General features: G+C 47.2%; 1 protein-coding gene across 4 annotated transcripts; it reads left to right on the forward strand.

Annotated features, from left to right (window-relative positions):
• Positions 1–1,323: 1,323 nt before the first annotated feature.
• Positions 1,324–26,590, forward strand: LOC114667459 (adhesion G protein-coupled receptor E3-like). Of its 4 annotated transcripts, XM_051920538.1 has the most exons (19): positions 1,324–1,394; positions 9,459–9,542; positions 11,947–12,093; positions 12,212–12,361; positions 13,189–13,338; positions 13,817–13,957; positions 14,459–14,508; positions 15,303–15,419; positions 16,084–16,264; positions 17,521–17,640; positions 20,183–20,370; positions 20,459–20,626; positions 22,062–22,262; positions 22,996–23,231; positions 23,394–23,460; positions 23,559–23,650; positions 24,415–24,574; positions 24,969–25,046; positions 26,336–26,590. In XM_051920538.1, the coding sequence occupies exons 1-19, from the start codon at positions 1,340–1,342 to the stop codon at positions 26,351–26,353; spliced, it is 2,403 nt and encodes an 800-aa protein (XP_051776498.1). In that variant the 5' UTR covers positions 1,324–1,339; the 3' UTR covers positions 26,354–26,590. The 4 variants fall into 4 exon arrangements, with proteins under 4 accessions (XP_051776498.1, XP_051776499.1, XP_051776500.1 ...); XM_051920539.1 differs by lacking the exon at positions 13,817–13,957; XM_051920540.1 differs by lacking the exon at positions 13,189–13,338.
• Positions 26,591–26,836: the final 246 nt, after the last annotated feature.

Consider the following 26,836-nt stretch of genomic DNA (forward strand, 5'->3'; position numbering starts at 1 on the left):
ACCTTCTACATTTGCCGATGCAGTTTCACAATTCATGTCCATGCGCCTGTCCTTCTCCACGAAAATTTCCGTCACTTTCTTGTAAAAGTCCTCCTTATTTTCCTTTATCTTCCATGTTGGCAGTCATTCGGAACAAAAAATAAAAGTAAACGGCCCGCTGCAGTGCACGTGACTTTCTGATGTCACTAACTTATCGGCGCCTCAGACACGAGCACCTGTTACGCTCACGTGCGCCCCCTTCAGGCCGGGACGGTACTGTCTGCCTCACTCACCTTGTGCGTTTTCACTGCGGTTTTATGTCCGATCAACAAGACTAAATATTTAACACACATTCATTAAAGATATTAGCCAGACTGTGGAAAGTCAGAGTGTATAATAAACGTGTCTGCACACCTTATATTGGGGACATACAGAGAGACAGCGACAGGCCAGTGTCTGAGGGAGAGCGCAGTCCCAGGGCAGGTGAGGCTCCTCGCTGTGCACCTCGTGTTCCTCCCCTCTGTTTGAACAGGAAATGCACCGTTTCGGCGATTTTAACTATAGAAATGATCAAAATTATTGGAACCATACAAAAAACAAATTTATAGCACAGACCAGTGTATACATTTATTTTGTGTTATCATTAATATTTTTTTTTTTACTTTTCATGATGACCCTTCCCTGACCGCACCTCCCTGAATGTCACACTAGTCCATTGCTCGGAATTATGACACACACTTGTCCGGTGCACCTGTCGTGGCTCTTGTGTGTGTGTGTTTGTCCCATGATGAGCTGCCGTCCTGCTTTGGCCCTCAAAGCCCCCTCTAACCACTCAATGGTGCCAGGATTGGCAGCAGCTCCCCGAGACCCACAGGTGGCCGCGCTTTATTGGGGTGATGGGACTTTGGCGTTGTGCTCATTTCAGAGATGGCGAGGAGTTGCCAGCCTGTCAAAGGGTTCAGGTCATGTGAGGAGGACAGAAGAGTAAATGATGGCACGTAACCGTCTGCCCTCCGGCGCCTGGGCATAGAGAAGGCCCTCCAAATGCACCAAGCAGATACTTTATGGCCCGGTCCGGCCCTTGCCAGGTGTCTTCACTCCACCGGTCACCAGCTTTACATGTCTTGTCATCTTCTACATCGCAGTTCTTTTTATTTTTCCGTTCTACTGCTCTGCGTTTTTTTCTTCTTCAAATGAATACCAAAAATCACCCCAAGCCCCCGGCCACGGTAACCATGCAGCCCCCCCCCCCCCCCCCCACCAAAAAAAAAACCCGCCCAAGCACATGATTAGCACATCTTCAGGATTTCCTGTCATCTTCTCTCTAGCAGATGAATCACAAAGTCTGTGGACTCGAGAGATGCGGCGCGGCTGGAAATCTGCTAAGAGATGTGTGGAGATCCACCTGGCGGCAGGTAAGGCGAGCGGCCCGAGCGGCGACTGGTCTGCCATCGTCAGGTCAGGCTCATCTGCTCGTCGTTTTCAGTCTCCGTGAAGAGAACTTCAGTTATCTGGCGCGCCCGTCGCAGTTGGTGTGCTGTCGCTTTTTAGATGTTTTTTTTTTTCTAAGTTGTATAAATTGATTATTTTGAGTTGCGTTGACATCATTTACCACGTTGGCTGAAATAACAAGAAGAAGTCGAGTCAGTTAAATGTTTGGCACTCCTCAGATCGGCTGATTGTTCTAATAACGTATTCTGTGTTGCATTAACTACTGCTGTTCAGTTTAGTTAACTATGAAGCCAGTTTGACAAACTAAACACAACTGTAGATTTCATGCTCTTCAACTCAAAACTAACTCAGCATGTCTTGAATAATGCAGGACAAAAATTAAATTCTTTAAATGTTTTACTAAACACATCACACTAAAGTTTTATCGACATTTAGGACTTTGCAGCTGTGATATTTAAGCCGCACATGGCATAGGTCAGTGGTTCTCAATCTGTGGGGCAGGACCCCCTAGGGGGGCGCGAAGTAACAAAAGGGGGACGCGAAGATGTGAAAAAAGAAAACAAGAATCAAAAATACGAGAAATCCATCTATTGAAACCAAAACAAATGAACTTAAACTACATTCTGATACTAGAAAAATAAATAGAGAGTTAGATAAATGTCGATAAAAAAGTTAATTAGGTATACAGTAATAAAATATGCATTTATGATATATCATTCATTAAAAAAGAACAAATTGGTATTAGTGGGCTCCTTTCAAAAAAACGTTAGGGGGGGGGGCGATTAAAACTGTGATGAAAACTCGGGTCGCAAACACGTAAAGGTTGAGAGACGCTGGCGTAGGCTGTCTATGGTGACACTACACGTGAACCACATTTTAACCCAAAATATTGTCAAAAACAGTTGTAGAGAATGTGCCACCATAGCAGTGCGTGTAACAACAACGACTCAAGGCCATTACAGGCAAGAAAGGGAATTCATCTCCTCGGAGTCAACATTTAAACTTAATTAGAAAACAAACAAATCAAGTAACTACGTAGGCCATTTAACTAAAAATGTCTGCACTGCCAGGGTGTTGCACCGTGTTAGCCATTAAAAATATACTGAGAAGTCAAACACAATGACCCCTTTTATTGGCTAATTAAAAAGATTACAATATACAAGGCAACATCTTCAGACGAGATGTGATCCAGAAACTGGAGTTCCCTCTGTCTAAATGGACACACCAGGACAAATAACAACATTGGAAAACCATTAGGTGAGACATCTTAAATGGAAAAAATTAATAAACCTCTTTAGGCTAAGAATCGTTTAGCAGGAGAGGAGAACGACGTCTGGTCAAGATCTTTGGGTAAGATGACCGTCCACCAAAGTCTTTGGAAGTTTCTGATCAGTTCTTCAATTCAATGAGGTGACAAACAGAGCAAGTGACACGACAAGTTAGATCAACTCCTGACCTGTCCGTCAATACAAAGCCCCGGCCATTGCTCTTTAATTGTGGAGACCATTGGCTGATCCCACTGCATAGAAAATTTACAGTAGCAGCACAGCACTGACTTTTGTCGAGAATTAAACATCTGAAATAAAAACACAACCAAAAGAAAAAGTTATGTATTTAGAAGATTAGCAAATAGGACATTTACATATAAAGCTTCAAAACTAAAGACATAGCGGCGCTTACATTAATCTGATCAGTGACAACGAATGTTAGAAACTAACGTGAAAGTTCACTCTGATGGGCAGACACACCCGACTGTAAATTAAAACTGATGTGCTAATGGCATACATATCAAAAAATGACTTAATTAGAAAGTTATATACGCTAATAAAAAAAAAATGAATCAACTTCTACACAAAGTAACGTCAGATCTGAGAACAGAGTGAAGTGTCCGCTCTACCAAACGGTACTCACAGAATAACAGCACGCAGAATCTGAACTGCGCTGTTTGCTAGTTGATTGTTTTATTATGTGGAGAAAAAAAATGAAGTAGGAAATGCTTCAAAGTCCTCAGTGGTCACAGCACACAAGGCTGACCACTCAGATAATAATAATAAGGGCGGCACGGTGGCGCAGTGGGTAGCGCTGCTGCCTCGCTGTTAGGAGACTCGTCTGGGTTCACTTCCCAGGTCCTCCCTGCGTGGAGTTTGCATGTTCTCCCCGTGTCCTCCAACAGTCCAAAGACATGCAGGTTGGGTGCATTGGTGTGTGGGTGTGTGTGTGTGCCCTGTGGTGGACTGGCGCCCTGCCCGGGGTTTGCTTCCTGCCTTGCGCCCCTGTGTTGGCTGGGAATGGCTCCAGAAGACCCCCGTGACCCTTTAGTTAGTATATAGCGGGTTGGATAATGAATGGATGATAATAATAACTCTAAAGTCAATCATCTTAAAATTGTAATCAGCACAACATAAGTGTTATCAATACATAGGTAACTGCATTAATGTAAGTGTGTATGTGTGTTATGCACGTTTGTGTGTGTATTTATATTTTTGCACTCTGAGCTCTGGCTACACGCTACGTGCCATCTGAAGTGCGGCTCGTGTTTCGTGTCTTTCTGCTTTTTGCCGTTTCTGTGTTTCCAGTTGCTCTTCAGCTCGAGTTTGCTGCTCATTCGCCATATGCACGAGTTCATCATGTCAGGTGTGTGTTTTGGTGTCGGAGCTCCGCTGCCACTTTGGCATTCAAGACGATTTCAATCCTGACGGGGCACATGAAGTCCTGGGCGCGTACTTCATGGGCACTGACTGAGTTTTCCAGGGCTGTTTTTTGAAAGCACGCTGCCGGCCTCGTTTGTTCAAAGTGAGGAATCGGAGGACACGGATCTGTAGAAGTAGCCAGCGCAGGGTCAGCACTTTTCCTCCAAGGTGCCTACAAAGCATGGAGGCGATCGGCAGGATTCATAAAATGTGAGTTTCACGTGGAGATACGCATTTCACATCTGAACACGCACTGCGCTCTTCCTCGTGCTGGGCATTGAGTGTTGATGCCAAAGGAGACCCGCACGGCTGTGTTAACGCAGTAAACCCCCGAAGTCCTGCACCTCCATTAAAGTCGCACACCAGAGCTTCTCAAAAAAGCGGAAGTGTGGACATGCAGGGGCTTACAAAGAAACGAGAAACGGCACAAGTGGCTGACAGCAGATAACAGTAGTTAGCTAATCATAAAAGTGACATGCTGACGTACAGAAGAGCTCTGCTGAAAAGAATAAGCAAATCATATTAACTTTACAGAAAACTAAATTGAAAACTAACTTACACTGTAAAAAATAACGCGTTAAAAGTACTTAAAAAAATAAGGCAACAAATTACAAGCAATATTTTTGAGTAGATTTAATATACTGCACTATTGAGTAAACTTCATTTATTAATTTACTCAAATTTACCTAAAAGAAATGAGTTTGATTAAATATAAGTAGTGGCAAAAATGGTTTATTTATTTTACTCCGATTTTCATTTGAATTACAGTACTAAAAAAAAAATGGTAATAATGCCGGACAGTAACGACTGTATAACAAATACATGCTGAAATTCCATATATCTTTATTTATTTGAACATACACAGACAGTCACAACAACGGAGTTGTATTTTCAAAGGAAAATTAAATCAAATGTCTGAGGATAATTTTTACTAAATTACTGACATTCAAATGTCAATGAAAATATTCTTTTCTTTATTTAAACTTTCTTCAAAAAGTATATCTCAATCAAATAATGTCCCAGGAATGAGTGCTAAACGGGAAGGAAACGTAGACTACTGCTACTACTTCTCAGTATGCGATAGCGAAAATCCTGAAATAAAATAGGACGTAGGAAATCAAACATCGCTAAATAAATCACAGTATTAAAAATTAACCAGTAAATACATGACCTATGTAGAACACTAAAGAAGTCAAATAATACCGTGACGGTTAGGCAAACATCTTTTTATGTTGTTTACAGGTCGTAGTTTAGGACAAACGCCATAGCGTTCTCAAACTTCTCAAAGTGTCATTTTCATTTTCTGTGTAAAATAAAATTTTAAACGATAAAAAAAAATATGAACATATGTAACTATCCGAGAAATGTGCCTGCTTTTTAAAGCAAACTAACGAGGTAGGTTGTTAGAAAGACGCTACCTTGTCCGCCATGTTTCCCACATGAAGGGAAAGGTTTCGTGAAAATAACAAATGCTTACATCTGTAACTATACGAAATGAAATACTAGTTATTATTCATTACGGAATTAATATGCTTTATACTTACACATTCGAAGTAAAATAACTTTTTATGGATAAGCGTTACAGCTGAATGCGATGTTGTAAAGACCAAGAAACCGATGTGAGAGGAAGTGCAGTGTCATTAAATTTAACTTAACTTAAATGTCTTCAATTCACAGTATAGGTTTTTTACTTAGAATAAGTTATAAAAAATGTTTAAATTTTAAGAAAAATAATAAGTTAACATTATTCACAATTTTTTTATTGAATTAGAATTAAATAATCAATAAAAAGGGTAAACCCATTTTAATTAATTAAAGTAATGATTATTTTGCGTATAGTTAGCTATTTTTTATTATTATTTTTCACACATGCAAGATTTATTTTTTACAGTGTACTCTGCTGACCAAGTTAACGTTAAAAGCACGGCCGGATTTATATAAAAAGAGGCCCTAGGCTATTTCACTTATGAGGCCCTTTCACCTTCCATTTTTAAGTTTATAAATTACATGAGAGATAATAAAATTTTGCTAACAATTTGAATGTAGGCCCCTCTTGATCTTGAGGCCCTAGGCTGAAGCCTAGTTAGCCTATAGGAAAATCCGGCCCTATTTAAAAGTATTAATTATTAAAATAATAATAATAATGAACAAAGTGTGGACTGTGCATTACTGAAGAAAACTACACATCCGTGTCCGGACTTCACTTACCTGTTAATGTGCGACCGTTCAGTTAATGTCGCTTTTGACAGATGAAAGCAAAGACATCTTGCGGCTCGGAGCAGAGGTTTGATTTGCGCATGCTCAGTAGATGAAGCGTACCCGTATTGAGCTCAGCAAACGTGTATTTTTTTGTCAAACCTGAAAAGCTGACTAAGTACAGAACATTATTTCACTTAATCAAATATTTTAAGTTGAATGGCATAAATGACATATTCATCAATTCAAAACAAATTTTCTGTTTTGTGTTGTGCACTAACATTTTTTTCTTCATAACCACAAATTTTCCTCTCATGGATTTTTTACAGTGTGGCAAAGTTAAGAGACAAAAACAACAAGAGACACAGAAGCAGCAACCAAACCACAACTACCACAGAGTTTGAGTAAAGCCCGCCTTTGTCCGACCCTCCTGCCCATCAGAGGGACACTGAAAGTGAAGTCGGCAGCAGGCAGCATCATGAAGGACACCGCGGTCTTCTCCTTGACAGCATTGTACTTAACATGAAGCAGTCAGCAGAGACTCTCCTGAAAAATCTGAAAATTCAGTCATTTTTGTTGTAAAATGCGTGTCAAAGAGAAGTTCAGCACCTTAAACACTCGCCACATTTGCTAAGCACGGCTCACTGCTTTGTTAGAACGTCAGATTTTCATTTTCTTTGAAATACGGCAGAGGAGCGAGGCGGCGCCCGGGGGCTCAGGTGGCCTGCGGCGTGTTGCTCTTTCAGCTGCAGCCTTCCACCGGGCATTTACTGCAACAACCGCTCAGTGTTGGTGACTCCCAGGACTTCTCATGCAGGCCGGAACTCTCCACCCTTTTAAAGAAGAGGATTCCATCATATTGGTCACAAGTGAATTCTCTCAAAAAAGAAAAGGCGCTCACTTGTAAAGGTTTCCATTGCCACATTCTTTATGATGTCCCTTCTCAGTTGCCACCATTTTCCCCTCCAGAAACCTTTACTTCACTCCGCCTTGAAGACTTTTTGTGTGTCCACTGTTTCCGCCAGTGGCATTAAGCTGGAAGTGTCTTGTTTGCAGGCAGGCCGATGTGCTGAGATGTCATCGGTGTCACTTCCATCAGACGTTTCTTTCTTCCTTTAACTTTTTGTGCGCTCATCCTCTTTGACATTTTCTGCTCTGCTTGATGCTCTATTAGTATGAAGTCCTCACCGCCGCCATCCGCATCCTTTAATGTCCTAAGGTGTTTATTAACTCTCACCCCAATTTAGAAGCTTTAATTAGCTAGCCAATCATCGTGTTGGAAGGCGGAGTCAGTCCTAAGCCCCGGAAATAATGAAACCCCTGCTAATAGCGAAGAGCAAAACGAGTCTTTGAGTGAGTCGATTTATTCAGTTCACTTCACCAAAATGATCTCAATCTCTGAATCATTGACTCGTTCACTTTCAAAGTAACAACAAGTTATATTCTAGTTTAGAATCTTCACATCTGCAACAACTTTAACCACCAAACAATATAAGTAATATAAAAAGCCAGTGACAAAAATAAGTAATTTACAGGAAATAATGATAATAATAATGATCTTTGTTGAATTCTAACAATAAATACAATTTCAACAATAAACAGAAAAAAATTGCACATAATATTAATAATAATAATAATAATAATAATACAATTTCATCCAAAAATACAATCATACAGTTAGAACCTTAGACTAGTCCACACATCGTGATACAACTTTCTGACGCAGTCTGCCCCACATGCGATTCACTGGACTGCGAACTTGCAGTGGATCTCCAGGTCAGTAGGGGGCGCACTCGTTCATTCAATCAGTCCGTGTCACTTAGTCAGAGGTGCTTGACGCCACCTACCAAGTCAGTCATTGGCTGGTTGTCATGACCGTTTTGACAAGACGTCCACAGTGGCCAAGGACGGAGAGGGCAGGTGGTGTGAGACACGCGATTATCGCCCCAAAGTGCAGAAACAGAAGTTAACATCTGCACAGTTCCAGTTTTTGTTCACTGGGCAAAGAGCTAAATGTTATTGTACAGATGTCCTAAACGTGAGTGGAGCGGAGATAAGGATGATGGCTACTCCTACACGGTGAGATGTCCAGGTTCACGCAACCTTTTATTTGTGTCACTAAACATCAACCAGCGGGACAACTCAAGGTCTCAGCCATCAAGGCTCAAGTCTGAACTCAGAGCCGAGTCTGCGCTGAGAGTCCAAAGGGCCAGAAACTTCAGAGCAACACCAAACACCAAGGCAACGTCAAATCCTCCAAAAGAAAATATATTTCTGGATAATAAATTGCTCTGAGCATATCTTGTAAAATTTGAAAACGTGTGGCGATGACTAAGCCGAGTTCACTAACTGACTTTAATAGTCTCTTTATTTATTTATTTTTTGTGTAACAGCGCCATCTGCTGGGAGGTGAGGGCGGACACAACGCCGTCCCAAACTATTTGAACTTCTCGGTTTATTTTTGGCGCAGCCGCACTGCACGGGGTGTCCGTAAACCTGCACAATGAGAAGATTTGAGGAGGAAGAGGAGGAGGAGGAGGAGGCAAACATGGCGGGTGGGCAGGGAGTCGCTGTTCGGCTTTGAGTGGCACAAAAGACCTGAAAAGCTTGAGATGACCAGTCAAGGATAACAAATGGAGTAATTTTAGGAGGTTACCAGGTTAAGACCCCATGAGACCCCAGCGTGTCTATAGTGAGACTGAACGTCTTTGATGGGTGTGATGGATAAACTGAGGAGGGGGAGTTGGGGTTTGAAATGTGTGTGTATGTGAAGGGGATTGGGCCTGAACCCTGGTCTGAAGTGAAGCCCCGTTGGGGTATAGTTACGTCTGTCTGGACGTTTAACTGAAGAATGCGGCCGCGATGGTTTGATTGTAACTCTTGACCTTCGCTAGTTATTGTCTGCCTCACTTAGTAATTAGTGACTGATGTTGTTTACTTTCATTCTTTATAGAAAACCAAAGATAAGCCTGATGGAGGATTTACTTTAAAAGTGTGTTGATTGCCAGACTCAAACTGGTCCTAACTAAAGGTGCCGGTCACCTGTTCACGTGGTGGTGCGCCCCTGCTGGTCATCGCCGGTCACTGCACATTAATCTCCTGTCTCCACTCACTTTGTCGTCTTCTTGTTCTTTGTTTCAGTGGTCACCCTGCTCGTCCTCCTTCCTCAGGCTGTCAGGCCCACCGGTGGCGGTTTTTATAAATTACCCAACGGCACATCTGTCGGTAAGTGGACATACTGGGGGTGGGTGTGGGGGGCAGTTTAGGGGTGCCCTGTGGGTGACCCCAGGAAGACAGGGTCCATGGCACTGGTGTCCTAAGCAGGGGGCTTCAGCACAACAAGAAAACATCAAAGTAAACATTTCTTGAATCTTTCATTTGTGTTTTCATACAAAGCCACGTTGACCACACACGCCATCATTTGGGTTTTGCACAATGGGACCCCCAGTAGGTGAGGTGACTTGATGAGCGATGAACTCGGAGTCCATGGCACAGTTTAGCCCACATGGTCGAATGTAGTGCCCTGGAGAGTAAATGGGCACTGGTCCTAATGAGGGCCATGGACGTTAATCCTGGTGATTTTAATGACATCTTCCATAAGAGCTCCATGATAAGGCGCTATACAGCATTACACAGAGGGTCTCTGAGGGGGTCTCTCAAGAGGAGAGCTGAAATTATATATTGGTGGTTCACTGCCCTGGCCACTAGGGGCACACTGCTCATTGGAGTATTGTTTCCCACCAGAGGGTGCACTTTGTCCTAGTGGTCTGTAGGGGGCGCTTCACTCAAATGAGGACTTGCTGGGCAGTCAGTCGTAGAGACGGCGCCCCTCGGAGTCTCCCTGAGCACAACATCAGCAGCCACACATGGAGCCTCTGAGGCCAAAGAAAAAGAAGAGAGAAAAGAGCAGAAGCCACCACTTCAGTGTCATTCGTCACGGACGTGTGACAATTCATAATGCCTACTGTTTGTAATTTTGGCTTCAGAGTTCATCATTTGCCATTTCTGCTGTTCCCGGCGCTGTTGCTGTTTGTCCATCAAATGGTCACCTGAGGCTATGACCTGTGATGCCATCATGGCGTCACTGTCTAAGATGGTGGCACAGCAGTTGATGCGTCCAAATCTTTCCCTTTTCAGCGCTAAGCTCCACCAGGGTGAGGAACGTTGCTTGTTGATTTGCGATTTTGACCTTCTCTCGGTTATTCTGGCGTTGACTTTGGTCGCCTTCAGCATTACGTTTGTGGAAAGTCCTCCAAGAAACTCCTTCAGTTCCATTTTTATTTCTGTCTTGCTTGTGTGGGTTGTCTTTTTTTCAACAAGCATTATAGATTTCACCTTTCTGCCACCAGAGGGCACTAAGGACGAGGCACCAGTACCCGCTAAGACCGGGGTTGGCATTTTCAAGCCTGGTCAGCACTGTGGCTTCTGCTTTTTGATTCATTCAATATTGTTTTGTACTTTTATTGGGTGGCACAGTAGTTAAAACTCCAGCTTTAAGGCTTCACAGACCTGGGTTCAAATTCCAGAGCGGTGCCCACTGGTGTTGTGAGTTTTCACCACATACTCCCAGTTTCCGACTCTCAATTACAGTCTCAAGCCCACTTCACCCATATGAGGGTGCCAGTCCACCACAGGGCACACACGTAAGGTGCCAGTCCACCCAATCTGTGCAATCTTAGAGATGTGGGGGGGGGGAACCTGCAGAGCCCACAAAGACAGAGGAGAGGATCAGTGAGGGCACAGTCCTAACTGCTGTGCCATCTCCAGACTTACTGGTGACCCTAAGTGGTGTCCCCTGCGCATGGTGTCCTGTCCAGAAGAGTGTCACTGCTGTCCCCAGTCTCTAAGGAGTCACTTGTGACATGTGTGGTTGATTGTGTCATTCATGATGTGCCCTTTCCAGGGTGTCCATAAAGTGCCATGATGCTGTGCCCACTCAGGGTGCCACCATGTCATCACAGTTCAGCTGCAGTCGACTTACTGTCTGTCACTCCGCTCTGTAAACTGACTGCAGGTAACGGAGATGGCAGTTGTGTGGCGAGTGACATCAGTGGATGTGACCTGCTGCTGCACCCATGTCTCCTGCCCTGAGGTGGTCTCAGTGTTGGTGGGATTTCACAATAAAGGCGGCCAGAGAATTAAGGAATTTGGGCATTTTTGTGATTTCTATCGAGACTTTGGGTGTTGATTTTGTTTATGTTTTCTTGCTAACTTTGATGTCAAAGCGCAGAACGTGCAAAGGTGGGCAAAGGGGCAGTGAAGGTCTCTAAAGTACAAGAATAGGAGCAAATTGTGTTTACAAGTGCTAGGAATTTGAGAAATGAAACTGGAAAATGAAAACCTGAATACTTAAAGCCAGCGTCCCAGTAAACTGCAATGTTGGCCACAGTGCCAGGGGGTCCAGACTTCTGTCAGACTGGAGTTCAGGGGGCTGACAGCCAACCACCACCTCGTGTGACTGTCACGGTGACCTTGGTGGGATGGTTTGGCTCTGTTCCTGGTCATGGCCACTTTGTCCCATTTGAACCCGTGCTCTTTGTGTCACCAGCGACTGCCCATTCCTTTCATGTTGCGTTTCTCCTGCTGTCCCCTCTGCTGTCACCTTGTTGCTTTTGTCCTGTCTCTGTAGACCACGATGAGTGCAGCACCACTGACTTCTGCTCAGTCAATGCCCTGTGCATCAACACCTACGGGAGCTACCACTGCCAGTGCCAGGCCGGCTACAGGAACCACAACAAGAAGGTCACGTTCCCTTATAGTGAATCTTTCTGTAGAGGTAAGAGAGACGAGGAGCACGAGAAGACCACCCGCCTGGCACCTCTGTGCCCTTCCGCTCGCTCACTTGTCTCTGTCTGACTTCACTTCACCTCCTTTCCCTTTTCTCCTCCCCTCAGACATTAATGAGTGCACTGAGCAGCGCGGCCTCTGCGGCCCCAATGCCACATGTAAGAACACAATTGGCAACTACAGCTGCTCCTGCCAACCGGGCTTCAGATCAACATCTGGACAGCAGACCTTCACAGCCAACGAGTCCTCCTGCCAGGGTAATGCTTCTTTAATTAATGCCAGTTAGTGCCAGGAGGACACTGGCAGCTGTTAACCTGTCATAGTGAAAGTGCCACCTAGTTACCAAGTCCTGAACATCATCCCGTTTAACACTGAGGTGGCCAGCTGGTCAATGCCCAGTCGTTATCTTCTCATCCTTCTGCAGATATCGATGAGTGTCGAAAGTCGCCTTACCCATGTGGCCTCAGTGCTGCCTGTCTAAACACGCCAGGAAGCTTCAGCTGCTCCTGCATACAAGGGTTCAGGGTGCCAGCTGGGCAGCCGCCACTCCGAGGGACCCATTTTGAAGTGTAACAGAGGCCTGGGGTCACGTGTGCCTTGCTTGTGTCACATCACGGCACTCTGTGTGGCCAGCATGTAGGAGATGCTGCTTCTGCCACAGCAAGACGAAGGACCCGACGTACTGACCTCCTCCTCCTCCTGCCCAGCGTCCCTCAGCTTTGCCCTTAATCCACACCACTTGCTACTGCCCTGTCCCCATACTGATGAGTCCCTGCCAGTGCCATGCCTCGGTCCTTAAAGCCAGTAAGTCCTGCAGTACCCAGTGAGACCACAGCATGGCTGAGCTAGAGAGGAGCAGGACATTAGAAGGCCCGTGTCCATTAGCAGACTGGACGCCTCTCCAATTCACAACTCCAGTGTGTCCACCTTGAAAATAGGAGGCAGCAAGGAAAAGATGGGACCAGGTGACCAGTGTGGTCAGCACGCTCAGTGACCAGGACATCATGTCAGAGTAATGAGCTCACAGCATCAGGAATGGCTGCCTTCAGACCACTAAAGCTTTTGTGCTTCGTTTGTACTGCAGATATCGATGAATGTACAGAGACCCCCGAGATCTGCGGCCCCAATGCCAAGTGCACCAACACATTGGGCACATACAACTGCTCCTGCTCTCAAGGCTTCAACTCATCCTCTGGACAGCAGACCTTCAGAGCCAATGAGTCCTCCTGCCAAGGTAAGCCATGAAGTCCACCATCCAGTTGTGAATGGGCCATCCTACCAGTCAGCTCTCTGTGCACCAGGGTAAAGCAGCATTCACTTTGGGGGGGTCACACTTAAACTGACCTGCTGCACAGTGCATCTCTACATGTCTGTCATTGTCACATAACGCACACTTGACTGTTTCTGAGCTGCCTACAGGTGGGCACCAGCACTCACTTAGGGCTCCCAGCTGCCATCTAGTGGTGAACCATGAACAGCCTGCCCATTGACTGGGATTGAAGCCCCACACAGACTCCTACCAACCATGCAGCAGACCCTGCACAAGGGCATCCCACACCCCTCAACACACCAAGTCTATGGCACCCCCTAGTGGCACCAAAGCTGACGTCCCTCCACCTTTTTCTTCTGTCTATGCTGCCCAGGCCAGTTACTGGACGAGGTCAGGGTTGTGCTGTAACCCTGTGATGATTTTCTGCTCAATTTTCACACAGACGCCAATGAATGTGCCCATCAGCCATGTGGTGCCAATGCCAGCTGCACTAACATTCTTGGGTCGTACTTCTGCTCGTGCCATCGAGGATTCTTACCCTCAACTGGAGCTGAATGGAGACATGGAGAAACACGCTGTGAGGGTAGGTGAATGACAAGGGTGGTCTCATGACAAGGTGGTCCCTTTGGTTAGGTGGAGCTGTGTGTGTGTTTGCCCCTCTTAGCACATGTGGAGCAACAGCTTAGGAAAACCTGAGAGAGAAGGCCGGCGATGAAGACGTGTGCTGAGCTCTACGGATCTGGGAGTTCAAATCCAGTTTGTCTCTACATTCTTCATATTTTCTGTGTTGGTCTGGTGGGCTCACCTCAGGATGGCGGTGTCAGAGTTGGGGTTCTCATTGAAATTCCCTTAAGCTGAAGGTGCACTTTGTGTCCTCAGATAAGTGAAGTCATGGAGACATTTTACGACTCGGTTTAGAAGAGTCGCTTTGCTGAAGTGGATGGCAGGACCTCCACTAGCCCACCGGCAGGTCCACTGATTAAAAGCAATGAAGTGTGAATGGCCAGCAGATCTGCTCTCCGTGTTCCAGTCAGGCCCTTTGATGCTCATCATTGTTTTTTGTCCCATCTGTTCACATTGACAGAATCCCCGCCGGATGGTCCGCCTCAGAACTGCAGTCTCCTCTATCTTCCGGTACGTAACCCACTAATATGGTGTCTGGGGGGAGCCCTGAGTGTTGGTTTGAGAAGCCATTCACTTTTGAAGGTGGTGATGATCAAAAACGATACGCGTCTGTAATTAGCATTCATAAAACAAATGGTGTATTGTAATGGTGTGTCGCCATCTGCAAAATCCTGGGGATGCTATTTCTTGGTGCAGAGGGTCTAAAGTGGGGCTCAGCTGGAGAGCTGCACACATCTCAGGGCATCCGTCTCCACTGAATCCACTGGACTGGCAGCAAGTCTCCAGAAGGATCCTGTCTTGGATCAGCTTGCAGACTTACAGTGTTACCTCCGAGCCCAAATGAGTGGTGTGAATGTGCAGGTAGTGCATAAGGCAGATGAGAACGTGTGAACTTGTAAAGTGAATCTCACAAAACCGCATGAGAAACTCAACTGTAGAAGGAGGTCTCCAGTGGCACCAGGAGGACAGCAGAGACCAGTTTGGAGGACCAGGTGGGCAGTCAGCTGCTGCCAGGGGTTTGTCTCTGGTTCAGATTTTGGTGTCAAGGCCAGTGGGTCCCTCAGCTTCTCATCAGACAAGACAAACAATGCAGTGTGGCACATGGGAACGGCCCATGTTTGGCTGGACGCTGTGCACGGGCAGTGGTGGGCGATTACCTTGGTTCTTCTAACCACCATCCACCTACTTGAAATTAAATGGCTGTAATTACGTTGTTATGATCTCATGCCTTTAGCTTGGGGCAGAGATGTTGACTCAGGTGGCCACCAGTGACCAGAGATGCTCCATTCATTTTATTTCTACAGATTGAGCTGAACCAGACCTTCATCGACTCCTCCTCCTGGTTCTGTTACATCTCAAACTACACGCTGTTTGTCAGCCAACGTCTGTGTGATCAGAGCACCTCAGCACCTCCGCTGAAGGTAAGTCATCCAAAGTGACGCAAACGTCAAGGTGAGCTGATGATGCTCAGTAATGGTGGCCTCATGTGTTCTGTATGCACACGTGATGCATGCCGGTGAGGCTCACTGATTGGCTAGTACTGACTGGCTCAGCTGGTGTGACCCGGATGAAGACACATTACCTCCATGAGGACACATTGTGCAGATCTTCAGACTTGTGTGTCTGATGCCTCGTCGTGTGACCCTGAGCACCTCACACTACCAATGAAGAATGAATGGAGGATGGCGGTCATTGTGTTAGGGCACCATATAAAATAACAGATTTGTACTTTGACCTCCATCACCTTGTCCCTGCATGACCCCGTGTCTCTGTATGTGTGAAGCTTTAAAGTAAAATTTCATTGTTGAACTCCAGACCAGGCCGTGTTCCTCATACCCTATAAGGAGATCTGATGGTCCCACTGGTTGTCCACTTCATTTTCTTCTCCCTCTCATTTCTGTTCTTCTTCTCCTTCTGGTGTCCATCTCCATGTCTTTCCCTGAGCTCCACTGTGAATTAAGGCTCTTGTGGTCCTCTTTCTAATTTGAATTGTCATATTTTGATTTCAAGAGCCTTTATTTAGATGACATTCAGAGTGTAAGGTGTCCCTGATGATCGCCTGATGCCCCCTACTGCCTCTTTCAGGATGCGTCTGCTGCCTTAAGCTCCATCCTCGCTGATCAAGCACATTGGACTGACATGACCAAGGAGCACAAGTCCATCGTGGCTGAAATTTACCTGCAGACCATAGAGGAGCTGATGCTGAGTGTCCCAGAGAACAACGATAGCCATCTGTGGAGGGAGAACACAAGCACTGAAAATCTGGGTAAGGACGGGAATGGACGAACATCTGTAGTGATGACTGTCCGAGTGAACAGGACAGAGACAGAGGGACGCGGGTGACAGTGAAGGGGGCACCAATGAGCTACCACTGAACACAAAATCAAAGGACAAAGTCATAAAAAACAGAACAACACAAGGAGGCCACAAACAGCACAAGAGTTGAAGTGTAAAATAAGCTGAAAGGCACAAGCGTGATGTCCACCCCAGCCGTCCTTGGCACTGTGGCAGTTCCCGTGCCCATTAATGTTGTGGCCGTCCTCTGTGGTCTTTGTCTTTCTGTCCTTGTCTTGTGCCTTCACTGTCTGCACTAAAGGGACAGCATGCAGACTGGCATGGCAGTGCACCCCCTACTGGCACTGCCAGGCCTTTCCCTCTGTGTCTGAGTGGGCACTGCCCAGAGCTTTGGAGCTGGCACTGAATAACCCAATTCAGCCCACCCAGCACTTCACAAAGCCACCCAGGGGGCACAGCTACAGGGTTTGTGACTTGTTTATCGATGTTTATTAAGCTTCTCATGCGGTTCTCCATGTTGTCTGCCCCAAGGACTGGCTGGCTTAGGTTTGGAGAAGAATACCAGCCTGTGGCATTTGCAGTCAACAGCAGGCACTTTAATGTGGCATGGCAGACCTTCTAGCGGATTAACTGGAGAAAGCAAATTAATTTGAAACACACAGATCTCGTCAGACTCCTCTGGAAGCTCAGCCCCAGCGTTTGGCTCGGCCTCCATGTTTAACTGCTGGTCATTTCTAATTGAAGTAGCAGAGCCGTATTGTGATGCTGTGCTCAGGGCGCTCGTCCGTCACAAATGTGACGTGAGATCAGTCAGGCGAGGAAGATCAGGCCGTTCAGCCCACTGACGGTGCCGCCTTAGCGGTTGATTAGGACTTGTGAGTAAAAACGTCACTGGACTCGGCACACAGGACACTAAGGACCCCACCAGACAGCCCCTTTCACACCATCCGTCTTTAGTTTATAGCGCCTTTCATATCTCTCTGTCAGTCATTCATCCTGGTAGCAGAGACTGGTGCCATGTGGCATGGTGATGGGCACATGCAAGTTAGGGGACCACAGAAATGTATAAAGCCAAGCTCTGTCAGCGAAGTGGGCCATCAGTGTCCACCTGGTCCTGTCATTCTGTTAATATGTACTGGCACAGCTGGCATGACATGTGAGGTGCCAGGCCTGTCTCTAATATGTTAAGCTTATTAAAAACCCAACCCTTCTCTTTATGTTTTGAAGAGCTTGAGATTTTGAGGATCCCATCCAAATATTCCGCAGTAAAGGACACTCAGGAACTGCGGTCCAGGGGGAACATGCTGGAGGTGAATGTGCAGAGCATCATGGGAGCAGACAGAGAAGGTAAAGACGGCGCCCCATTTTTAGAAAAACTGAAACAGTGAAGCCTTGTAACGCTGTGATGAGGAGCCAGCAGACCGGATATTTAGTTAGTCTTGTATTAAATTAATCATTTTATCAAGCGCCTTTAACTGAGGCCACACAAATGTTTAGCACAGGGACATTAGAGGGCTTGTCAGGACTGTGGAAGTGCAGGAGACGTTCAGCACGGCCTTTAGAACACAAGCAAGCAGGGAGGATCAGACAAAGTGGACTCTTGTCTTAGAAGGCCCTGTGGTGGACCCTGAAGAGTCACCAGAAGGTCTGTAGACAGTTGCACCTCCATCACATTGGACTGCTCGATCCTGAATGGTCGATGCTCACAACGTCTGCTTCTGTTCAGGTCCTACGGTGGGACGACAACCAGAGGCAATCAGGGCCAGTGAAGGACAGAAGTAGAGCGACATGCTTTTACTGAACCGCTAGCACCAAAGAGTTCCAAGAAATGTTATAAAAAGCCTCACAAGATGGAAGGGTCTGGCAACTTGTAAAACATGACAGGGAGATGAGGAATCTTTGACAGATAAAAGATTTAAAAAGTCAAAAACAGAGGCCTAAAAATCCAAGAACTCCACAAAAGCTCACAGCGCATACAATGAACCGCAGCGGACTACATGTTCCCTCAGCCTTCATAGGGTTGAAAGCCATCAGTCCCTTGATAGAGGCGGACAGACACACAGAAATGGAATAATTAACAAAACAGCAGAGAATAGCACAACTCATTAACATAAGTAACATACAGAGGGGTAAAAAAGTATTTAGTCAGCCACCAATTGTGCAAGTTCTCCCACTTAAAGATGAGAGAGGCCTATAATTTTCATCATAGGTAGACCTCAACAATGAGAGACAAAATGAGAAATAAAAATCCAGAAAATCACATTGTCTGATTTTTAAAGAATTTATTTGCAAATTATGGTGGAAAAAAAGTATTTGGTCACCTACAAACAAGCAAGATTTCTGGCTCTCACAGACCTGGAACTTCTTCTGTAAGAGGCTCCTCTGTCCTCCACTCGTCACCTGTATTAATGGCACCCGTTTGAACTCATTATCAATATAAAAGACACCTGTCCACAACCTCAAACAGTCACACTCCAAACTCCACTATGGCCAAGACCAAAGAGCAGTCAAAGGAAACCAGAAACAAAATTGTAGACCTGCACCAGGCTGGGAAGACTGAATCTGCAATAGGTAAGGAGCTTGGTGTGAAGAAATCAACTGTGGGAGCAATTATTAGAAAATGGAAGACATACAAGACCACTGATAATCTCCCTCGATCTCACCCCGTGGGGTCAAAATGATCACAAGAACGGTGAGCAAAAATCCCAGAACCACATGGGGGGACCTAGTGAATGACCTGCAGAGAGCTGGGACCAAAGTAACAAAGGCTACCACCAGTGACACACCACGCCACCAGGGACTCAAATCCTACAGTGACAGACGTGTGCAGGCCCGTCTGAAGTTTGCTAGAGAGCATTTGGATGACCCAGAAGAGGATTGGGAGAATGTCATATGGTCAGATGAAACCAAAGTAGAACTTTTTGGTAAAAACTCTACTCGTCGTGTTTGGAGGAGAAAGAATGCTGAGTTGCATCCAAAGAACACCATACCTACTGTAAAGCATGGGGATGGACACATCATGCTTTGGGGCTGTTTTTCTGCAAAGGGACCATGACGACTGATCCGTGTAAAGGAAAGAATGAATGAGGCCATGTATCGTCAGATTTTGAGTGAAAACCTCCTTCCATCAGCAAGGGCATTGAAGATGAAACGTGGCTGGGTCTTTCAGCATGACAATGATCCCAAACACACCACCCGGGTAACGAAGGAGTGGCTTCGTAAGAAGCACTTCAAGGTCCTGGAGTGGCCTAGCCAGTCTCCACATCTCAACCCCATAGAAAATCTTTGGAGGGAGTTGAAAGTCCATGTTGCCCAGCGACAGCCCCAAAACATCACTGCTCTAGAGGAGATCTGCATGGAGGAATGGGCCAAAATACCAGAAACAGTGTGTGAAAACCTTGTGAAGACATACAGAAAACGTGTGACCTCTGTCATTGCCAACAAAGGGTATATAACAAAGTATTGAGATGAACTTTTGTTATTGACCAAATACTTTTTTTCCACCATAATTTGCAAATAAATTCTTCAAAAATCAGACAATGTGATTTTCTGGATTATTTTTGTCTCATTTTGTCTCTCATAGTTGAGGTCTACCTATGATGGAAATTACAGGCCTCTCTCCTCTCTTTAAGTAGGAGAACTTGCACAATTGGTGGCTGACTAAATACTTTTTTGCCCCACTGTAAATGAACTTCAAAGGCACCAGCAAGAATCTGAGCACCAGCCTGAAACATAACTGGCACACTGAATTAACCAAACTGCTGGGAGTGCAGGGCACGGGTGCCACCTGCAGTAAGCTATCGAAAACAGGACAGATGACAGCCGAGGTTTCCTGCATGGGTACTAGAAGAACACTAAAGCAGGCACGCATTTTGTGTGACCCCCGCAGGGCCAGTCACAATTGGCTTTTCATCTTATACTGGGATGGAGCTGATCCTCAATGAGAGCTTCTTCAACAGTTCAGTCAGCACCTCCAGCGCCATGAAGGTCAACTCACCAGTCGTAACGGCCACAGTCAGCAGCCGGCGACAGCACAACGTCACGGGTCCTGTCAAGCTGACTTTCCATCATAAGCAGGTACGCGGGCAGAGCCACCACAGAGCTCCTGACAATATCAACCTTCTTCTACATTTTATTGCTCCTTTGACGTGGCTTTCTTTTTCAGCTCCATTGGTCCAATCCGGTGTTCTGTGTTTACTGGAAATACCAAAAAAATGGGAGCTCCTGGTCACCAGAGGGGTGTGAGGTGGTCATCTCCAATGTTAGCCACACCACGTGCAGCTGTAGCCATCTTACCAGCTTTGCTCTAATCATGGCAGTATATGAGCAGAAGGTGAGCACATGAAGTGGACTTACTGGGAAAAGGGGCGAGGCCGGCCGGCAGTGGAACATCTGAAGGTGTGGTCCCACCCCTGGCTCCTCCCATCGAGTGCTACTTGGCCCCACCCTCCCGACATTAACTGTGTGGCCGTCGTGTCAGAAGGGTTTTAGGAGCTCGGACATTGAGGTCCTCCTGGTCTTCCCAGCAGGTGGCTGTTTGCTTGACATGCTTTGGAGGTCTCTAACGCTTGCTTGTGTTTCTTTGTCTTTTGTGTTCTTCTGCTTGTTTTGTTTTGGCTTCCCCTCAGCCAGTTCTCACATTTGTTGCCAGCTGACCCAAGATGGCCGACTTGCCCAGTGGCTCTCCTTACTGCGCCTCGTTCTTGACCCACTCAGCACATCTCACGTGGTCAACAAGTGTATCAGATGGGCAAATGTAACGTGATGGGATACAACAAGTGAGGGTTCTCAAGCTACAATTGTGGGTGGCACTGAACCAGGATGGGTGGCAGGTCATTGTGACATTTATCTGATAAAGTTATAATGCAGTAAATTAATTCCTAAGTTCCCGTCTATTTACTGCACGCACGACAAGTTGCTGATCTAACTGCACTCATTTCTAGGTAAGACACGTCCACTGTTTGACTTGCAGGGTCTCATCATAGGAGTCGCTGAGGGGCTTCATAGGATGTATGAGAAGAGACCTTCCATGTTTGTTACTGGACTGGTCTCTCACACCTCAAGCTTAACACTGGTGCTGGTCGAGTCCCATTTGGAGCTCTAGGCACTGGGGGGCATAGCCGGTTGTCAGTATTATTGCCCCCTCATTATTTGGAGTGCATCCCCCTTCAGTTACATAAACGGCGCCCCTCTGTGGTCATTTCTGAAATTTATAGAATGCGTAGCCCTTCACTTCCATAAATGGGGTCCCTCGGGTGCCAGTATTACAAGATTTTAAAGACCTTGGTTGGGGGTGGGTGCTGTTCCTCCTTGGTGTCTGCAGTGTGTGCCCCCTCAGTTACATAACTGGTGCCCCTCTATGTACATAATGTGGACTTTATGGAGGATGGTCCCCTTAAATTTCATCTACAGTGCCCCTAATGGATTGACGAGCTCAGTCTGTCATCACCATTCTGAATTTCTGAGTGCGAGCAACCTGTGCCACCCCCGGCAACATGCCACCCTAGGAGCATCCTTGGCAGTTTTGCTTGAATATGTGTGCCATGCTTTAAATTATGGTGGCAGCAGCTGCTTTTAGCATCAAACCTGAACACAACTGGAAAAGGGGCGTGGCCAAACGAAGAAGAAAAATGGTCTGAGCTGCCCTATAGGACGGCCCTTCCACAAATGGTGCCATCTGACTGGTTCGTATCAAAGACCACTTCTCCTGGCCCCTCAGGCCTGAGACGAGTGCCAGTCCTCTCTGAGCTCTCCTCCTCTCTCCTCAGATACCTGACGACTCGGCTTTCTCCATCTTCAGCTGTGTGGTGGTGTCAACATCCCTGGCGTGCCTCGCCCTCGCCATCCTGACCTTCCTGTTTACCCGCTCGATTGTGGATGCCAACAAGACCGTTTACCTGCACCTCAGCCTGTGCCTCTTTGGGGCTCACTTGCTCTTCTTAATTGGAGTGGAGTGGACGAGCAACAAGGTGAGTCGAGCGCAGGGTGACCATTGGCGGGTGAGGTGGGGGACACTGAGGGGTTTTCCAAAGCCATCCAAGCTCACCCACCTGTTCCCATGGTGATGCTTGACCTACATCAGGTTGAGGCCTAAATTGCACCCACCACAAAGTGACTGCAGTCCATGAAGAACTTCCATAGGTCTGTAGAGAGGAGGTGGTCTGGTAAGTTGGATGGGGTTAGGGCCTGCTAGGAAAGGTGCTACATGAAGCTTGGGGGGGGTCTGATGAGATCCATGCTCCCTGTTTGTAATGTCTGGACACCAGACAGATGTGGACCCAGTGGCCTCTTGGGTGTCGATGTTCTTTAAGCAGACTAACATCTCCCTTCCGCTGTGTCTTCATGACTCCATGATCTACACCTGTGTGATGAGCCTTAGCCTTCCATTCACAAGTTCTGCACATGGCTGACCACCTCCCAGTGCTAATTAGTGGACGAGGTCACGGACTGGTGGCACAGCAGTGGTGGCACAGCTGGCCTGTCATTGCAGCCTGTGCTCACTCGGCCTCAGGAATGATATAGCAGATGACAAATGTGTGTAAAGTGAAACTGGACAAAGGGGGCAGCCAGTCTCCTCTGTCACAAGGTCACGTGGTACCATGATGTGCCACTGGTGGGCTCCCACAACACGTTTTATGGATTGGTGAGTTGAAGCTCCGCTCGTCCGCTTTGGTCTCCTCACCCCTCTGCTTTCCTTCACAGACCCTCTGCTCGGTGGTCGCTGGGCTCCTGCACTTCCTATTCCTGGCCAGCTTCACCTGGATGTCCCTTGGTGGGCTTCAGCTCCTCCTGCTGGTGCGAAACCTGAGAGCGGTCAAATACAGCAGCCGGCAGGGCCTACGGAGGAGACATCTGCTGCCGGTGGGCTACGGCGCCCCAGCACTCATTGTGGCCGTGGCTGCGGTGGTCTTCCCCAGAGGATATGGAGGAGAACGACAGTGAGATTTGAATATTTTATGAGCCTTTCATCCAGGGTGAAAACAAAAGACCTTGCCAGAATCAGAAAGTTCCGCCTGCTCCCTATGAGCCACCTTTATTTGAGGACTGGTGGTCCGCGTGTGTAGTCCAGTCCAGTAAAATTTGACTTTTTTTTTCCCCAGCTGCTGGTTGTCCCACCAGCGTGGATTCTTCTGGAGTTTTCTGGGCCCGTCGTGGTTCTTGATCGCGGTAAGCCGCTGCTGGCCTGTCTGCTTTCTATGCCACTCCTTGTGACTCACTAGGAGGATGAAGCACAGGCTGACTTGCTGTGTCACCTTCTCTCTTAGGCCAACCTTCTTCTGTTCTCCTCAGTCCTCTACAATCTGAGGTCTCAGCTCCATGGCATCAATTCTGATGTGTCTAAACTTAAGGATACGAGGTGAGGATGATGAAGCTCCAGCACACGGTCAGTGTGCCACCACAAACGTGTGGGCGTGTGACACATCTGAAATCGGTGTCACTTCAGGGGGTTTCCTCCCACTGTGTTGCTGAACTTCTGCCTTCATTAAGCAGGCTGCTCGCTTATTTCTTTGTGTTTTTTACTTTTAGTGGTCGCTTCTTTCACGTTCTACTTATTTACACAATTATAACAGAAGTTGGTAACACAACAGAAGAGCTGCTGTGATTTAACATTCCCTGTCACTTGTACCCGTGCCCACCTCAGTGTGCCATTAAAAGGGCAAAATCAAGAGGAAAAACAGATAACGACGAGACAATGTTGTTGTTTAATGTCACGTGGCTGTCATTGTCATTGTCAAATCTGCTTAATCCAGACCAGGGGCACGGTGGGCTTGCATAGGGCGCAAGGCAGGGAGGGGTCCTTCACAGAGTGAACACACACACACACACACACACTGCCCAATTCAGCGTCACCAATTCACCTAACCTGCATGTCTTTGGACAACTTGTGGAAACCGGACCACCTTGAGGGGATCTGCACTGAGAGGACCCAGGATGCGAACTCTGGTCACCGTGCCACCCCTACTATTTGATGATATGGCACAAGTCATTCCTCATTTTGTGAGAGTGTAGCCCTAACCCTAACTTCACACCCCCGTACTTTTCTGAAGTGAAGGATTTCAGGGGTCTTTTATGGCAGCTCCACGTCCTCGCCAGTCTCCCACTTTCTGTTTTCTTCCGCAGGCAGCTGACCTTCAAGTCCATCGCACATTTTGTCATCATGGGCTGCAGCTGGGCTGTGGGTCTCCACCAGGAGCTCCAGGTGCTCCGCTATCTCTTTGTTCTGCTCAACGGCCTGCAGGGTTTCTTCATTTTCCTGGTCTACTGCCTCCTAAACCGGCAGGTAAATGCGAGGGTCCGTCTGTCTGTCCGTTTGTCTGTCTATCTGTCTGTCTCATCATATCCGGCCATGTGATGAAGATGATGGCACCTCAGTGGCTGCTCCCAGAAGGACGGCTCTCCAGTAATGAGACTCATCTCCACTTCTTCATCAGTCTTGTAGACGTCCAAATTTCCAAGAGTGTCACATTGGTGTGTTTGAAGTTGAAATGACGGCTGGTCACGTCGTCACCTCAGATCACAGTGTCGATGGTCTGCTGTGTCTAGAGAGGTGGTCCTGGTGAAGGGTGGGCTCCCTTGGCTGGAATTCAAATCACTACAAGAAGGGGGGGGTCGTGGAGACCTTTCGGCCCCTTAGCTTCTCCCAGTGACGTCCCTCCTGTTCTTCTTGTTCTCAGGTGAGAGGCGAGTACAGGAGCTGCTTCAGCCGTGTCACCCGACAGACGGAGACGTCAGTGCCTGAGGGGACTGCAACGGTGAGTCCAGAAGGTGACAAGCGGGCTACTGGGGGGTTATGGCGCTGCTCAGCTTGTTATTCAGAGATGCCTTCCTTCCTTTTATTCTTTTCTTCCTTCGTTTTTATCTGCTGCTGTTCTTTTGAAGCTGAAAATAACGTTGATGAAGTGAGAAATCCATTTATAGGCAGGAATCTGTGCTGTCCTAACAAACACTCAAGAGCCGCAGACGAGCAGCCCTCACGTGAAACGCAACAAATGGTGAGGAAAATAAGAACATCAACGAGAGGGCAGTGCCAACCCCTGTGCCACCCTCGCGATACGTAAAACTGAAAATCAGCACCAAACTCCCACGAGAGGGCTGCCGCCGGCGCATCACGACTTGCTGTTGGTGGGTCACGGTGGGCCGTCACTCCAGCAGTCTCACTTGACCCCCCACCACCACCACTCTGAATCACGATGAGCCAAAGTCGCATGTTGGGATAAGGTGGGTCACGACACCAGAAACACCCAAATGAGCTGCTAGGCCTGGGTGTCCGCAAGAAACTCAAAGGCGCCGGCCGATTACGACGGACAGCTTGACCTGGCGAACGTCTCTAAAATAATCAATCGATAAATAAATAAATAAACGGCGAAAAGTATCAAATCCATCCATCGTGATGCAGTGAGAGTTAAAGGAAAGTAAGTGGGGGTCTTAGGAGTTTCATTTCAACGACTCCTCGCCGTCCGTGTGCTGAGCGGTGTTGGGCTTGGCGTCGCCTTTAAAAGTAACCTGGAGCTTCGTTACTCCTTACTAAGTAGCTAAAGACGTGATAAAGTACGAAAGTCAGCTGCACATTTCACTGGCCCGAGGATGACCTGCCAAACGGGACCCTCTTCTGGTGCTTTATCAATGCGATTCGTGCTTCACATTCAGCCCCCAACATGCACCCTGACTGCTGCGTCACCTGGCCACACACTTTGACGTTTCCATAGCATCTGACCGAGTGAAGACCAAACTGCTGCTTTATTTGTTGGCTTCTGTTACCGGATTGCGTGCAGCCCCCCCAGCCCCCAGCCCCCCTTCAAAATCAAGGTCCCTCCATAACGTTTATATATCTGATCTACGATGAACCAAACCAAAAGGGGGGCTTGCCCCCCTCGGACCTTAATATGATCACCATGGCTCCAAACTTCAAGGGAGTTCAAAATGGCTTGTTGCTTGCTCATCCCGTTGTTTTCAGGCCCACTCACCGCCTTGCCCCCCGCTGCTCTTGTGGTCTGCAGACATCTCCTCAAATGCTCTTCCTCTACTTTCTTGTGTTTTCCAGAAGGACACGACCTTGTAGGCGTCCCCGGGTGGACAACGTCAGCAGGAACGCAAGGCAGCGGCCCTTTGATATTATATAGCGCCTTGCCATTTGGGGTCCTGACATTACAGCACGATGAATGCTCAGATCAAGGAACCCCCGCTCTTCTCTTCAGCTCGATGTCCATGAACTTCGCTCAGCTCATTGCCGTCCATATTCTTCCAGACGCTTCACTGGACTCCATTACCTGAATTGCCTCTCCTGTGCCGTTCACTTCGGCCCCCCCTACTGCTGGACGCCATTACTGCAGACCCCCATTGTTGAGCTCCCAGCTCTGCCTGCAGCACCTGCTTTAGCTGAACTTAATGGAGGAGCGAGAGGTCAGTAAAATGAAATGGGGGCTTCCCAGTCTGCCCCTTGGGCTGCGCTCAGGGCTCTGCTGCCCTTTGTCTGTTTATTCTGTAATGGCTGAGGGGCTGTCATGGCGTCATTGAGGGGGATTAGACACGGCAGCCCGGCGGC

Source organism: Erpetoichthys calabaricus, chromosome 17 (genome assembly GCF_900747795.2).
Source record: "Erpetoichthys calabaricus chromosome 17, fErpCal1.3, whole genome shotgun sequence".
Classification (NCBI taxonomy): Eukaryota; Metazoa; Chordata; class Cladistia; order Polypteriformes; family Polypteridae; genus Erpetoichthys; species Erpetoichthys calabaricus.